The sequence below is a fragment of the Halichoerus grypus genome, chromosome 1, assembly GCF_964656455.1.
Source record: "Halichoerus grypus chromosome 1, mHalGry1.hap1.1, whole genome shotgun sequence".
In the NCBI taxonomy this organism is placed as follows: domain Eukaryota; kingdom Metazoa; phylum Chordata; class Mammalia; order Carnivora; family Phocidae; genus Halichoerus; species Halichoerus grypus.
In genome coordinates, this window is record NC_135712.1 from 4,453,574 (window position 1) to 4,468,686 (window position 15,113).

General features: G+C 46.6%; 1 protein-coding gene across 2 annotated transcripts in view; it reads right to left on the reverse strand.

Moving 5' to 3' along the window:
* MX1 (MX dynamin like GTPase 1) overlaps nucleotides 1–15,113 on the reverse strand; it is a 34,637-nt gene that overhangs the window by 13,471 nt on the left and 6,053 nt on the right. For both annotated transcript variants that reach the window (XM_078071613.1, XM_036108022.2), the window contains 8 exons: nucleotides 13,653–13,733; nucleotides 12,370–12,490; nucleotides 7,967–8,159; nucleotides 6,763–6,900; nucleotides 4,166–4,320; nucleotides 3,362–3,500; nucleotides 2,574–2,772; nucleotides 965–1,043 (listed from right to left, as the gene is read on the reverse strand). In XM_078071613.1, coding sequence (XP_077927739.1) covers nucleotides 965–1,043; nucleotides 2,574–2,772; nucleotides 3,362–3,500; nucleotides 4,166–4,320; nucleotides 6,763–6,900; nucleotides 7,967–8,159; nucleotides 12,370–12,468 — 1,002 coding nt within the window. In that variant the 5' untranslated portion in view covers nucleotides 12,469–12,490; nucleotides 13,653–13,733. The remainder of the gene's footprint in view (nucleotides 1–964; nucleotides 1,044–2,573; nucleotides 2,773–3,361; nucleotides 3,501–4,165; nucleotides 4,321–6,762; nucleotides 6,901–7,966; nucleotides 8,160–12,369; nucleotides 12,491–13,652; nucleotides 13,734–15,113) is intronic.

A 15,113-nucleotide genomic window follows, 5' to 3' on the forward strand; every position in this document is an offset into this window, starting at 1 on the left:
AGCCAGATTTGGCTGGGGCAAAGAATAAATCTGGGCGGGCTTGCTCGAGGCAGGGAATCTAATGAGCCAGCATCTTCTTTCTACATAAAGCTGGGACCCCACAGAGCCATGCTTTCACTATATGGGTAAGCTAGGAACAACCCTGCCCTCCCTCCCCATTCTTGGGGACTGCACGGGACGCTGCACCTGGAGCTGAGTGGAAGAACATAAAATCTCTGTAACCACAAGCCAGCCCTCAAACAGGTTTGCCGCCCCAATGTGCATTTCTTGAGGAGTCCCCCAAAACCTCAAGCTGAGAATCTAAAGTGGTTTAGGCAGGAGGCCCTTCCAAGGGGCTGGCAGAAGCAAATCTGCCTCTCCCTGGAGAAACGGATTTTGAACCTGGGCTTCCATAAATGCCCACAGATCAAGTTCCAAAACAGGCCCAAAGTCAAAACCCTAACCCAGGTCACTGTGTGGGATGGCCAGCGGAACCCAGTGCACCAAGGCTTCTGACACTGGAATGATCAACCACAAAATACAACAGAGATGTGTGCAAAGAAATCTTTTTAAGGGATTGCAGACAGGAAACTGCAAGCGATTGTGTCTAGACAAATTTGAAAAAGAGCCACAGAGAGATCTAAAATATGAAATATATGATCATTACAATTACTAAGACATTATGACAGTGGCTAGTAAGGAGAAAGGAAAAGTTGGTGCATTGCCCATAAGATTTTAATTTTTAATTAGGCCAAGTGGATCTAGTCTATCAGCTCCCACCCAATGTGTGGGACGAGCAGTGTCCACACCATCTGGGAGCTTGCTGGAAATGGAGAATCCCAAGCTGCACTCGAGACCCACTGAACCAAGCCTGCACCTTCACACGATCCCCAGGAGATCTGTTAGTGGGTCAGTCAGCCCACATGGTGGAGCTTTGGGTTTGTGGGACTCTATTCAGAAAACAGACAGCTCTGCAGGTGCTTACACAGATGTGCGTGATGAGTTCAGAGGTCAGCTTGTCTGCCAGGCAGGGGACTGTGGCCCTTCCTTCCTCCAGGAGGACCCTGCAGACAGAGAAGAGAAGACAATGACCACATCCACCTTGGTGTGGCCAGAAAATGCAAGTCAGCTTTCTGCTGCAGGGAAAGTCAAGTGACTTCCATCTGGATGGGATATCTTGTAACTGGTACCCAACAGATGTTCAGAACTGGCTTGCACGGAATGATGATTCAGTTGTAGTTATTTTGGATACTTCAAAAATGGTATAGAGTTGTATAGAATTGTTGAGTCGCTACACTGTACACCTCAAAATAATTCAATGCTGTATGTTAACTAAGTGGAATTAAAATTAAAAGCTTAATTAAAAAAATGATATAGGGGAGCCTAGGTGGTTTAGTCAGTTGAGCATCCAACTCTTGATCTCAGCTCAGGTCTTGATCTCAGGGTTGTGAGTTCAAGCCGCATTGGGCTCCATGCTGGCCATGGAGCCTACTTAAAAAAAACGCTATAGGTGATCGCTTCCAGCTGACACATTGTGTCTCATGACATCTGACTATAAAACTGATCTTTATAAAAATACACGTGGTCACCTACAAATGTGTTTTCATAACACACACACCCTTCTGCGCGTAATACACATGCAAGTCTACATGATACATGGCGGTATAGGGCTTCACAAAAATACACTGATGTGGGGCGCCTGGGTGGCTCAGTCGTTGGGCGTCTGCCTTCAGCTCAGGTCATGATCCCAGGGTCCTGGGATCAAGCCCCGCATCGGGCTCCCTGCTCTGCGGGAAGCCTGCTTCTCCCTCTCCCACTCCCCCTGCTTGTGTTCCCTCTCTCGCTGTGTCTCTCTCTGTCAAATAAATAAATAAAATCTTTAAAAAAAATACACTGATGAGTATCTACATAAGAGTGTGGAGGATACTGATGTAGGGGACACACCCTTCCCCAAGACGAGAACTTAAACCATGAGCTGCTTGGAGGAAGGAAGGCTCATTCTCACTCTATCCAAATTTGTGTTCGCTGAGTTATTACAGGATTCCTTTTATTTTAAAGGACTTTTCAGGATAAAAGGCCTCAAGGAACCATGAGTTTACAAGCCTATTTGTGAGAGTACACTCACAGCTAAGTGTTGGTCTCCACATCTGCCAGTTTTTTAAATTGTGTTTACCACATGTACATAAAATTTACAATTTCCCCCAATGCCACTGATTGATAATCAAACTGATGTGGCCCATGATTTGAAAGGCCTCATTTATCATACATCAAATATGTGTACCTGGGTCAATTTCTGGGCTTTCTGATTTTTTTTTCCTATTCTGAGGTGTTTATGTGTTTATTCTGGTTGCAGCACTGTACCGTATAAATGACTGTCGCAAATTCCCTCCTTATCTGATCTTTTAAAGGTATTTTTTACTATACTTTGTCAATTCCTCTTTTATTTTTCAAGGCAAATCCTGCAGTCATTGTCAAGGTGCAAACACACTCACACATAGACTCCGAATGTCTGCTTTTGGGCAGCAACCCTTTTCCCCAGGAAAAACCGAGGCCCCAAGTTGTGGTTCACCCTTGCGAAAATGCGGCCAGGGTACCTGAAATGTGGGTGGTCCTCGAAGAAGTCTCTCTCTTTTTGCAGAGCCTCAGTCAGGGTCACCTGGTCCTGGATATCCTGCTGGCCCCGGCACTTGACAATCATGTAGCCCTTCTTCAGGTGACAGACAAGGTTCTGTGCCACATCCACCACCTTGCTTTCAGTACCTCTGTCCACCAGGTCAGGCTTTGTCAAGATTCCTGCAAGCCAGAGCCTTCCGATTAGAGACTGCTCACTGCTCCGTCTCAGCCTGCTGAATGGCACACGGTAGCCCCCGCAGGACCACCGTGCGGGCAGAGCCCCCGGCTGGGGACAGAACCACAGCTCGGGCTGCATAAAGACCACGAGCCCCCGTGAGCAGCTGGGGGACTGGCTTCACCCAGGTCTTGGTCCCCATGCCACAGACACAGCAGCATGTAATGGCCTTTTAATTTTCTTTCTGCCCAGTGGAAGCGTTCATTCTCTATTGCACTGGTTCTCAAACTTCCCCGTGCAGCAGAAACCCCTTCCCAAGGCAAATCTTAGAATGCAGGGTCTCGGGCCCTGCCCTGGAGATTCTACCTCAGGAGGTTTGGTGGGGTCAAGGGCCTTGCATTACTGAACATCCTCCATTCGAGGGCCTTGCATTGCTAAACATGCTCCAGTTCTTTCTGGTGCAGGTTGGGGGGGTGGCGTGTGGCCCACACTTGGGGAAGCACAGGTCCGGCCAGGACTGGCAGCCTCATTTGCTGAGCCCACTGCAAAGTGAAGGTTACCACCTACGGTTGTTAGGTTCTTCCCTCTTCTTACCTATGGTCCTGTCTCCACTGGGGTCCACCTCCTGAGCCATGCTCAGCGCCTCTGTGGTGGCGATGTCCACGTTGCAGGGGACCACCACCAAGTTGATCGTCTCCTGCTTAAGGATGTACTTCCTGATGAGTTGCTTGGTCTATGAGAAGATGAGAGCGTATGAGAGCCAGGACAGGTCCTGATCTTGCACTTGCTTCGGGACCTCAGAGTCCCAGGGTATCTCCCCCAAAGAAATGAGCCCGCAGCACAAGCCTGGTGGCATTGTCCAAGCCAGAGTTAAGAGAAACCGAGTTCTCCACGGCAGAAACAGAGCCCTGGGGGCGGGGGTGGGGAAACCACCAGATCTTAGCTCAGGAACTGTCTCCTAAGACTCCACAGCTGATAACCACAGGGAAAAACAAGATGCCAAGAAGTGCTTGACTGTGGCCTAAATCTTTTATCCCTTGCGTGACATTCACTAGTATGAAAATGTCATTATACTTGTTTCTAATGTTTTCTCTCCCCACATAAAACCCCTTCCTAATACACACCGGCTTAGATACACCACAAAATGTAACTAATAACCATAAATGGGTCACCGTGTAAATCCCACACACGTGTAAAACGGATTTCCGGTTTTGCCAGTTTGCCTTACACTCCCCAGAACGCCTCCATCTGACTCCACCACCTCAGATGGAGGCCACAGAGACCACCACGCTCTCCCAATGCCCTTCACACCTCCCGACGTCCACTCTCCCAACTCAGCCCTGAGCCCGCTGCTGTCTGGGGCACCGCTCCCTCCTCACCCCGGAACCGAGGTTTTACCTGGCGTCCGATGTCAGCTGGCTGATTGCCCACGGCCACCCTGGTGATGCCAGGGAGGTCTATCAGGGTCAGATCCGGGACATGAGGGGAGCTGACCTCCAGGCTGATTAGCTCATGACTGATCCCCTGTCCTTCCCCAGCAATGACATTCTGGGCTAGGGAGGGGGGAAACGAGAAAAACTCAGTAGAGCTTAGAGTGGAAGCATCTCCCTAACAGCAAATCCTCCCTGCGTAAGTCACAGATAAGGCGTATCTGGAGCAGATTCCCTTTTTCTGGAGCTAAAAGGAACTTCAAAGGATGACTCAGTATTTTCCTTGCCAGTGGCCAGAACTGTCTCCAGAGAAAAAACGTCTAGTGAAAACATCTCTCAAGATCACGCCCACCTGTACCAGCCCAGAGCTGGGCAGACCTGAGTTCTTCCCGCGGTCACACCTAAATCTTCCCATTGATGCCATTAGGAAATTAACAACAAAGTAAAATGAAAGCAAATAAAAACACATGGGAACTCTTGAAACATGATCTGGGAACTTATGGAGGGCAATTTTTCTTGTGGAAAAATTGATGAGCATTGGTATTCCAATACGGAATTTCATTTTGCTCCTTTCTCCTTAATAATGAAAATTTCAAGATATAAATGTATTTCGGGGGCACCTGGGTGGCTCAGTCAGTCAAGCGTCTGCCTTCGGCTCAGGTCATGATCCCGGATTCCCGGGATCTCTCAGTGGAGAGTCTGCTTCTCCCTCTGCCCCTCCCCCTGCTCGTGCTCGCTCGCTCTCTCTCTCAGAAAAATAAATAAAATCTTTTTTAAAAAAGATGTAAATGCATTTCATCAAATTGTTAGCTAATTATCAGTGGACTCCTTTCTACAAATCCAGAATGGCTTCTTTTATAGCAGTCAGGAACTCGGGACGGGAGTGACAACAATGGCTTGTGTGTCATCATCTGCTACCTGTGCCCCCAATATCCATTTACCGGACACGTGGTTGTGAGATTAAGTCTGGTCCATGGGGTAAGTGTGACAAAGGCACAGGAAACCTCCAGAAACTCTGCTGGAAAGGGAGGAGAAGCCCTGTGCTGGTGTCCCTCCAGCTGGAATAGGGGCTTTCTGACTAGATCAGGTGGCCTTGGGAGTGACCGCCACACACAAAGGAGAAACAACGTGGGAGTCTGGTTCTGGATGCTGGAACCCCCAAACCAGCTCTGGGCTGCCTGCCTCCAGATGTCTACGTGAGAGACAAATAAAATGGGCAGATTGTTTAAACCACCGTGTTAGCGGCCCGCTTCCCCAAATGGCCTCCAGAGTCCCTTCCATCACTGTACTCACGCTCCTCTACAGGGTGACCTTCTCCCATCCAGAGAGTCCATCCCTCAACATCGGGCTCACCCTGTGTCTCCCTATGGCTGACAGGACACCACAGAATGGATCCCAGTAGAGACTAAGAACTCATGCATGGGGGCCCCTCCTCCTTTGCTGCCAAGAACCGCCCCCCCCCCAATCTAAAGAGCCCAGCCTGGCATCCCGGAGGAGGACGGCCACCACATGGTCATTCCAGCCCTGGGCTTGGGTAGGTGACCCAGGCCATCCTAGACTGACGGCCCCAGCCAAGCCAGCTGGGGGGAAGAACTGCCCAGCTGATCCACGGAATCACGAGAAACGAACAGTTCCAAGGCATTAGGTTTTGAGATCAGTCTGTTATGCAGAAAGGGCCAACTGGTACACACGATGGTTTTGAGTTTTCTGCCCCAGGAGCCAACCTGACCCCAGCAATCACACAATAACATTCTGACTATCCAACATCCTTCAACTTTGGTAAAACAGTCTATAAGTGCGACTTAGGGCCTCCACCTTCATAAAAGCCAAACTCATTTTTTTTTCTGCTGCTGAATATGAAGTTATGCTACTTTTGTACCCTCCTCAAATGATTGAACCTTCACTGTGACAAACTAGGAAGAAAGTCAAGTCAACATGGAGAAGCTTATTTATTCACCTCACTCATTCTTAGCAGCAGCCAACAGGGTCCGTCCTGACCGACTTCAAGTGTTACTTCTCCTTGCAGATGCTTCAAGTCGGCAGAGTGATCTGTGTGGTTTGCATTCACTGAGACCTACCACCCGTCAGCCTAAGCTAGGATTATGCACACATGTACATTTCACTCTTGGAGGAAAAGACCCAGGAAAAGTTTGTAAAGAGGGTTCAAGGATGGTCCAGAATGCCTTTTTACCAGGTGAACGGGGAAAGGGGTTCCCCGGCCCCACACCCCGATCCTTCCTCTGTCAGATCTGTGGAGTGGGAAAGCCCTTGAGCAAGGGACAGATACTCCTTGTTTAAAGTTTTTCACATTACTCTCAGACACTTACTTACAAACTCAGCAATAAATGGCTGAGGTCAGATTCTTGTCCAAAGCGCTGGTCTTCACAGGGGTCAAAGAGGAGAAGCTACAAGGGCGCTGGGGCCTGATGCAGAGGGGGGGTTCCCAGGGGAGCAGGAAGGGCCCAGACAGGGAAGGGTAGGAAAGTGAGAGATGGATGCCCTCCCACTTCACACAGGTGACCAGATGTCCAAAGAGGTGATGATGAGTGAACGTGAGGCCCTCACCTTTACTGATTTCCACTTCCACCTCCGAAGGGTCTGAAATCTCCATCTCGAAGTCCTGGTAACTGACTTTGCCCCTCCACTCATCCTCATTCAGGAGCTTCTTCAGCTTCAGTACCAGAGGACATCTTGTAACAATCCCTGGAGACCATGTCCACATCAGTCCCACATTCTGCTCTTAGGGGTCCTAGAGGGTGGCCTTCGACTTTTCCATAATCATCTGGGCAGACCACTAAAACTTTCTGGTCTTGTTCTCTGATACTTGGATGTGTTATGTCCAGGGTGGCCTTAGAAATATGCATCTTGAGCAGGCAACCCAGGTAATTTTTTGCTCACTAATGCTTGAAAGCCACCACTCTAGGCTTCTTGCTTCATCTCAGGGTTTTGCCATCCGCTCCGGTGGCATGCTACAGTGGGAAACCGCCAAACTCAGGGAAATGTGCTCCATTATTCCCCAGGATACATCATTCACTACCAACAGGAATGCGTACTGCTCTCACGAGGCCCCTCACCACAATCCCCCTGCTGTAAACTTCCAGATCCCACCCTCCTCTACATCTCACTTATATGTCAAGGCCCATCTCAGGTCTGCCCCCCCCCCTTGAACCCTCATTGATCCCTCAGCCTTGGTGCTCAAACAGCACCACCAACCAGAGCACCAATCTTTACCTCCCATTCAGAAGGTCACTTCTTGAGAAGGGGCTCAGGAGAGACACCCACATGCACATGGTTCTGGGGGCCCAAATACATTTATTTAGACCTGCCACAAAGTGCAGGTTACATACAATACACATAAAAATGTGCAACATCAGCTATGGACTGAATTGTGTCCCCCTGCATTCATATGTTGAAACCCTAACCCCAATATGACTGTATTTGGAGATGGGGCCTTTCTTTAAAAGGGTAATTAAGGTTAAATGAGGTCATAAGAGGTGGAACCCTAACCAATATGACTGGCATCCATACAAAAAAGGGAAGAGACCCCAGACGTGTGCGCACAGAGTAAAGGTCGTAGGAGGAAACAATGAGAAGATGATCACCTGCACGAGGAGAAAGGCCTGGGGAGAAACCAACCCTGCCAACACCTAGGTGTTGGACTTCCAGCCTCCAGAACTGTGAGAAATAAATTTCTGTTGTTTTAGCCTCCCAGTCTGTGGCATTTTGTTATGGTTGCCTGAGCGGACTCATACAGAGGACAAGTTTTTACCGCTGCCTCTGGGGAGGGCGACCCCCGATAGAGCCTCCAGCACGGAGCTCTTGCCCGAGCTCTGGTCCCCGATGACGGCGATGGCGGGCAGGGCCAGGTCCTGCTCCACACCCAGCGCCCGCAAGGAGTCGATGAGGTCGATGCAGGGGCGCACCTTCTCCTCGTACTGGCTACACAGGCTGTTCTCGGGCTCCTAAAGGAAGCGGAATCAAAGAATTCTGTTATGGCCTGCAGGTCATGTTCCATCAAAGTTGGACAACTTCAATCAGCCTAATACCATAGGTTCATGGAGCTCACAAAAGAGAATGGGAAAGGAACAGAAAGAAATATTTAAAGAAATAACAGATAAAAAATTTCCCAAACTTGAACAATTAACCCAAAGACGAAGAAGCTCAATGAACCCCAAACATAAGAAACATAAACTACATCAAGGCCCATTTTAATCAAATTGCTCAAAACCAGTGATGGAGAGAAAGTGTTTCAAGCAGTCAGAGAACATGTTTATGCATTGAAGAGCGAAGATAAAATTTACAGCAGATTTCTCATCAGAAACAATACAAAGAAGAAGACAGTGGAATAACCTTTTTTAAATACTGGGGGAATAATCCAGCAACCTAGAATTCCATACCTAGCTAAAATATCTCTTTAACAAATGAAGACAAATGAAGACTTTTTCAGACATAAAAAAGTGAATGAATTCATCACCAGCAGATCAGCACCACAGGGAATATTAGAGTCCTTCTGCCAGAAGGAAAATGATACTGAATGAAAATCTGAATCTACACAAAGAAATCTATGACAGAAATGGTTACTATACTTTTTTAGAATAACTTACATATCTTTAAAACACATATGACCAAACAGAAATAATAGTAACGATATGTTTGTAAGTCAAATTAAAATTCATGACAAAAATAGCATGAAGGCAGGCACCTGGGTGGCTCAGTCAGTTGAGCATCTGCCTTCGGCTCACGTCATGATCCCAGGGTCCCAGGAGTGAGCCCCACCTCAGGCTCCCTGCTCAGTGGGGAGTCTGCTTCTCCCTCTCCCTCTGCCCTTCCCCCCACCACTCGTGTGTTCTCTGTGTCTCTCAAATAAATAAATAAAATCTTCTAAAAAAGAAAAATAGCATGAAGGCTGGGAGGGGAGAAATGGAAGGATACGTTTTGGAAGCATACGGTTGTAAGGTTCTTGTTTAAACATGAAGTCACATACTACCACTTCAAGGTAGACTTGATTAGTTAAAGATGTATAATATAAACCCTAAAGTAGGCATACTTAATAAACCAACGAAGGAGATAAAAGAATCATAAAAAATAATTTGATTACTTCAAAAGAAGGTAGGAACAGAGAAAAGGGGAAATAAAGGACAGATAAGTCAAACAGAAAACTAACAGCAAAATGGTCTTCTCAAACTTAGTTATATTAACAACCACAATAAATATAAATGATCTGAATATGCCTAGAATAGTCAAAGTGATTTTGAAAAAGAAGAAAAAAGTTGGAAGGCTAACATTACCTGATTTCAATATTTATTTAAAAAGCTTCAGTAACCAAAACAATGTGATACTAGTGTAAAAATGGAGAAAGAGATCAATAGAACAGAATATGTATTTCAGAAATAAACCGACATTATGTATGGCCAACTGATTTTTGACAAAAGTGCAAGGGCAATGCAGTGGAGAGATAAGCTTTTAAACAAATGGTGCTGGGACAACTGGACATATATATATACACACAAAAAATAACTTTCTATCGGGGCACCTGGGTGGCTCAGTCATTAAGCGTCTGCCTTCGGCTCAGGTCATGATCCCAGGGTCCTGGGATCGAGCCCCGCATTGGGCTCCCTGCTCGGCGGGAAGCCTGCTTCTCCCTCTCCCACTCCCCCTGCTTGTGTTCCCTCTCTCGCTGTGTCTCTCTCTGTCAAATAAATAAATAAAATCTTTAAAAGAAATAACTCTGTATCTATATTCCACACCATATAAAAAATCTTTCAAAAAGACTTAAGAGAATAAAAACAAGCCATAATCTGGGAGAAAATGTTTGCAAAACATGTATTTGGCAAAGGATTTATGCCCAGAATATATAAAGAACTCTTAAAACTTGACAAGAAAACAGACACCTGATTAAGAAGAAAATATGAGAATGGGCTTTATAATATACCTAATTTTTTATAGCTCCTTTATATCATGGTGAGAAGTTATTTATATTTTGTTCATCCAGAATCCCCTCACTGTTGAGAGCTAATCAATTTCCTACCCTCGGCCCCCTTGATGCTAACTTGCTCTTCGTAATTCTCCCTCCTCTCCCTCACCCTTCTGGCTATCTATATATCCCCACCTCGTCCTCCTCATATACTACCCTGACCTCAATCTCTCTCCCTTATAGTGATAGTCTTGAATAAAATCCTTCTGGCCATGGGGTGTCTGGGTGGCTCAGCTGGTTAAGTGTCTGCCTTCGGCTCAGGTCATGATTTCAGGGTCCTGGGATCGAGCCCCATGTTGGACTCCCTGCTCAGCAGGGAACCTGCTTCTCCCTCTCCTCCCTGCTCGTGCTCTCTCTCTCTCTCTAATAAAAAAAAAATCCTCCTGGCCATGTTTTCAACAAGCACCTGCTGCAATTTTTCTCTATGACAAACTTCAGAAAGGTCTAGAGCACACCTCCCCAGGGAAAGCCCTGGGTGGTCATGCCAGGAGCCTGGCTACACCTTTGTACCCACCAGCCTCCATCTTAGCCTTCCTCATGGGTTCTTTTTTGTTTTCATTTCTTTATATCACCCATTCACAAGAGTTTATACAACATGAATAACAGTGATAGTGCATGAACCAACTACCTGAATTAAGAAAACACATCATCCAAAAAAAAAAAAAAAAAAAAGAAAAGAAAACACATAATCCCAGTACGTAAGACACTCCACCTACGCTCATCACCTTCCTGCTGTTACCCCCACCAAGGGTCCCTCCATCTTGAGGCTCATGAGAACCATGTTCTTGTTCTTCTTGATGGTTTTACCACCTACCCATCTTTGAGCAATACATTGCTTCCTGCTGCCTGATTTGGAAGTTTATATAAATGGCACCCCACCATACATTTCTTCTATGACTTGACTCTGTTTCACCACTGTTTTTTAGATCTCAGTGCCTTGATTCCCACTCCTATACAGAATTCTGCCACATGAGCATTCTGCTGTCTACATGTGTGCCCACCATTCCCGGGCACTTGTGTTGATTCTGGGTTTTGCTATCATAAACACCATTATGAACATGGTTCTCAGCAGGTCCCCGCAGGAGTTTGTATAGTGGTTCTCAGATTTGAGCACAAACAGTATCACCTAGAGGGCCTGTTAAAACGCAGATGGCAGACCCACCCCCGGAGTTCCTAGTTCTTTAGGTCTGCCGGAGGTGGATGCGTGGGGAGAGTATTTGTATTTCAAACTTTTCAGGCCTTGCTGAGGATGCTGGTCTGGGGACCACACTTTGAGAACCAAGGTTTACCCTTAGAAAGGGAATTGCTGCATTATAAGACACACCCATTCAGTCACACACGTGACTGAAAAAGGCCAAGCTACAGCCAAGCACGTGGGTGTGGGTGGGGTGAGTTCTTACTGCCCCATAAGTTGCTGGTTACAGTTGGGCAAGAGACACAGTTATATTAGGGACAGTCTTATCTTTCCATGTCCTTCAATGTGGCTTTTAATATTGTTCCAAATATTGTTTAGCATTGATTATGAAAATGGGGTCAACTTGAAAGAGGCTGATGATCCATGACCTTAAGACACGTGACAGCAGTCAAGGGGGCTGTCTCTCACAGTCACACGAAGTAAATACTATTATCATTCCCACCTGGGAGATGGGAAGCCAGGCTTAGAAACCAGGGAGGAATAGCTGTCTCATAAATGAGATCATACAGCTTCAATTGTCTGCATTGGGATAAAATTCAGATCAGACTGATTTCGGAGGCCAAGTTTGGTTCCCGCCAAAAATAAGTCTTGATTCTGGGGAAGAAAGGCACCCCATGTGAGGGTCTTACAGTGACACCTCGGGGTTGCAGCGGGAGATGGAACCAGGCCGTGGGCGTGGGACAGCACAGTGGTCCTTGCGCCCAGAGCCCAAGCCAGTTCCTAAGGGAGCCCGTCAGCGTTCAGCGTCTCGCCTGGCTTCCCAGGCTGAAACTGCGCCCCATCCACCAGTGTCGGCCAAGGCAAAGCGTGGACACCACCCTGGGTGGCCAGATGGGCTCCAGCTGAGCAAGTGAGGGATCACATCGGCAAGCATGGTGGGAGAGATAAGTAAGCAGCATCTTGGGGGGCGGGGGGGGGTGGGCAGCAGCATCACGGTCTACAAGGGCAGCCCTCAGATACAGCTCCTGCCCACACAGATAGAGGTTTTCAGGCAGCAACTTACAGTGTCCTGATTTTTCCCTGCCTTATCAGGAAGTCCATTTAGTAACAGATGATTGGATCCAGGATCCGAGTCAGTGATTTTTCCTTTAGAATTAACCATCTTCTTCCTTTATGAGTGCGGCCTAAAATCAAGCACATCAGGATTCACACAATTCAGAAGCCAGGCACCTTCAGCCCCAGAGCCACACCCACTACAAGACCCAGTGGGACAGGCTGTGGGCTCCTTAACTCTTTAGGGACTGGGAAAAAAATTGACCAAGAGCCAAATGATGGATGGAGACAGACCTGCCTCCCAGCTCAGCTGTCTTCAGGAATGTGCTCCCAGACCCCAAAACAGTCTTTCCAACTAGGTATTTCCTGTTACAATTTTAGGTTGAACATCAAAAATTTCTTCGCCGTAAATTTAGTGGCAAAGAATGAAATGACAGATGCGTTTTTAAGATTCACATGTAGGGGCGCCTGGGTGGCTCAGTCGGCTAAGCATCTGCCTTCACCTTGGGTCATGATTCTGGGGTCCCAGGATAGCGTCGGGCTCCCCACTCAGCAGGGAGCCTGCTTCTCCCTCCCTCTGTACCTCCACGCCCACCCCCACCCCGCAATGCGGGCTTGTGCACGTGCGTGCTCTCTCTTGCTCTCTCTCTCTCTCTCTCAAATAAATAAAATCTTTAAAAAAAAATAAAATGAAATAAAATTCACATGCAAAAGTAAAATTACTATAGAACCACTTCCAGTGTAGCTGCAAGATTCTGAATATTGTGGAGATTTTATACCCAAACTTATAGTTGAAAAAAAATACCTGAACTTTAAGTTCTTTTACTCTGTTCCCTTTGCTACTGACTTCATATTTTTATTCCATTTCCCCCGTGTAAGTGTATCTTAATGTCCTTTACTTTATTCTATTTTTTCCAGTTTTATTGAGAAATAATTGACATCCATCACTGCATAAGTTTGAGGCATACAGCATGATGGTTTGATTTACATATTTTGTGTATTTTGAACCTATTCTGATGACCACAATAGGTTTGACTAACATCCACCGTCACATACGGATACAATATAGATACAATATCATTTTGTTTTGAAAGAAGTTAATCAACAACCTTAGCATACTCCTCTGTATCCAAAAAATACAAACAGATATTTGAAATTCACTTTTAAAAATGTGTGGAACCACAAGTCTCTAAATATTAAATTTTACACATCTAATAATCTCAGGTAAAAGTAAGTGAAAATTTTTCTGTAACTTGAAATAAATGTTATGAAAAATATAAAGCACCTACTTACCTCCAATACACCTTCCTTTTAACTTGACGACGTAACGCTGACTAGTTGGACAGAAATGCAGAGCTGTTCTCCTACACCTCCCTGAAATCACGCAAAATTTACAAATTAGACCACAAACGGGTGAATAAGTGTGAGCGCTCATCAAGGTCCAATTGCTGAGAACGGTGGGCAGGGGACGCGCATTGAAGCAAGGTCATAGTTCTCCGAATCCTTTTGGTAAATCTTAAATATTTCAGTTCTAAGATAGATGGATAAGGCAGAGAGCCTTACTGTAAATTTACTGCCTGAATCAATGATTTTTTTCTGATGCTCTCTGTGCTTCATTTTTTTTTTTTTTTTTTTAAAGATTTTATTTATTTATTTGACAGAGAGAGACACAGCGAGAGAGGGAACACAAGCAGGGGGAGTGGGAGAGGGAGAAGCAGGCTTCCCGCTGAGCAGACAGCCCGATGCGGGGCTCGATCCCAGGACCCTGGGATCATGACCTGAGCCGAAGGCAGACGCTTAACGACTGAGCCACCCAGGCACCCCTGTGCTTCTTTTCATAAGACCCTCCCCCAAGAGCTATGCAGTCTTCCTTTAACATTGGGACAGCTGAGGGGTGCCTGGATAGCACCTGCTTGGGTCGTGATCTCAGGGTAGTAGGATCGAGCCCCGCATTGGGATCCGCGCTCAGTGAGCGGGTCTGCTTGAGAGTCTCTCTCCCTCTGCCCCTCCTGCTCATGCTCGCTCTCTCAAATAAACAAATAAATCTTAATAACTAAATAAATATTGGGGCAGTTGAAAGAGCCAGGTTAAAAAAACAAAAGGGAGAGAGGGATGTATTCCTGTTATCGCAAGTGGGAGAAAGGTTTTTTGAAAGGCAATCAATTGTAAAGAGTACTTATGGAATATGGCAAACTGGAAATTTATTTTCTTACCTCCCCTCCTCCCCCACCATGCCTTTGGAAATGCTTTGTGTGCTCAGGGAGTCCCCGACTGGGGCCCCAAGTTGAAGACCACAGCTGCCTCAGTTGGCCCTAATGCACCCAGACAGGTGGCATCGGTGGTCCCTAGGGCTTGCACCCCCGTGACCCCGGGTTATTTTCGGTCAACAGAGGATTTTGTGAATATACTCCCCTCCTCTGTTTCATATAATGACATTCCTTTAACACAAAGTCTTACCCATGCATCTTAAATGTTTGCACCTTTCACAGATCATCTTTGAAGATCACTTTGGATGTCAGGAGCAGGGCAATCTCAGTAATTAAAGCCCGTTTCTTACTTATCCATTACACTCCACATCCTGCTGCCCTTGTCAAACCGAACTGAATGCATTCACCCATTTTGGCCTTGATGGAGTCAAGTTCTCAGGCTCAAACTGCTCGTAAAATGTCTAACCCATACCGAGTGTTTACAGACAAGACTTCGGGGAGTTCTGAGGTAGGCACCCCACACCTCTGTCCACGCTCATCTTCCTCA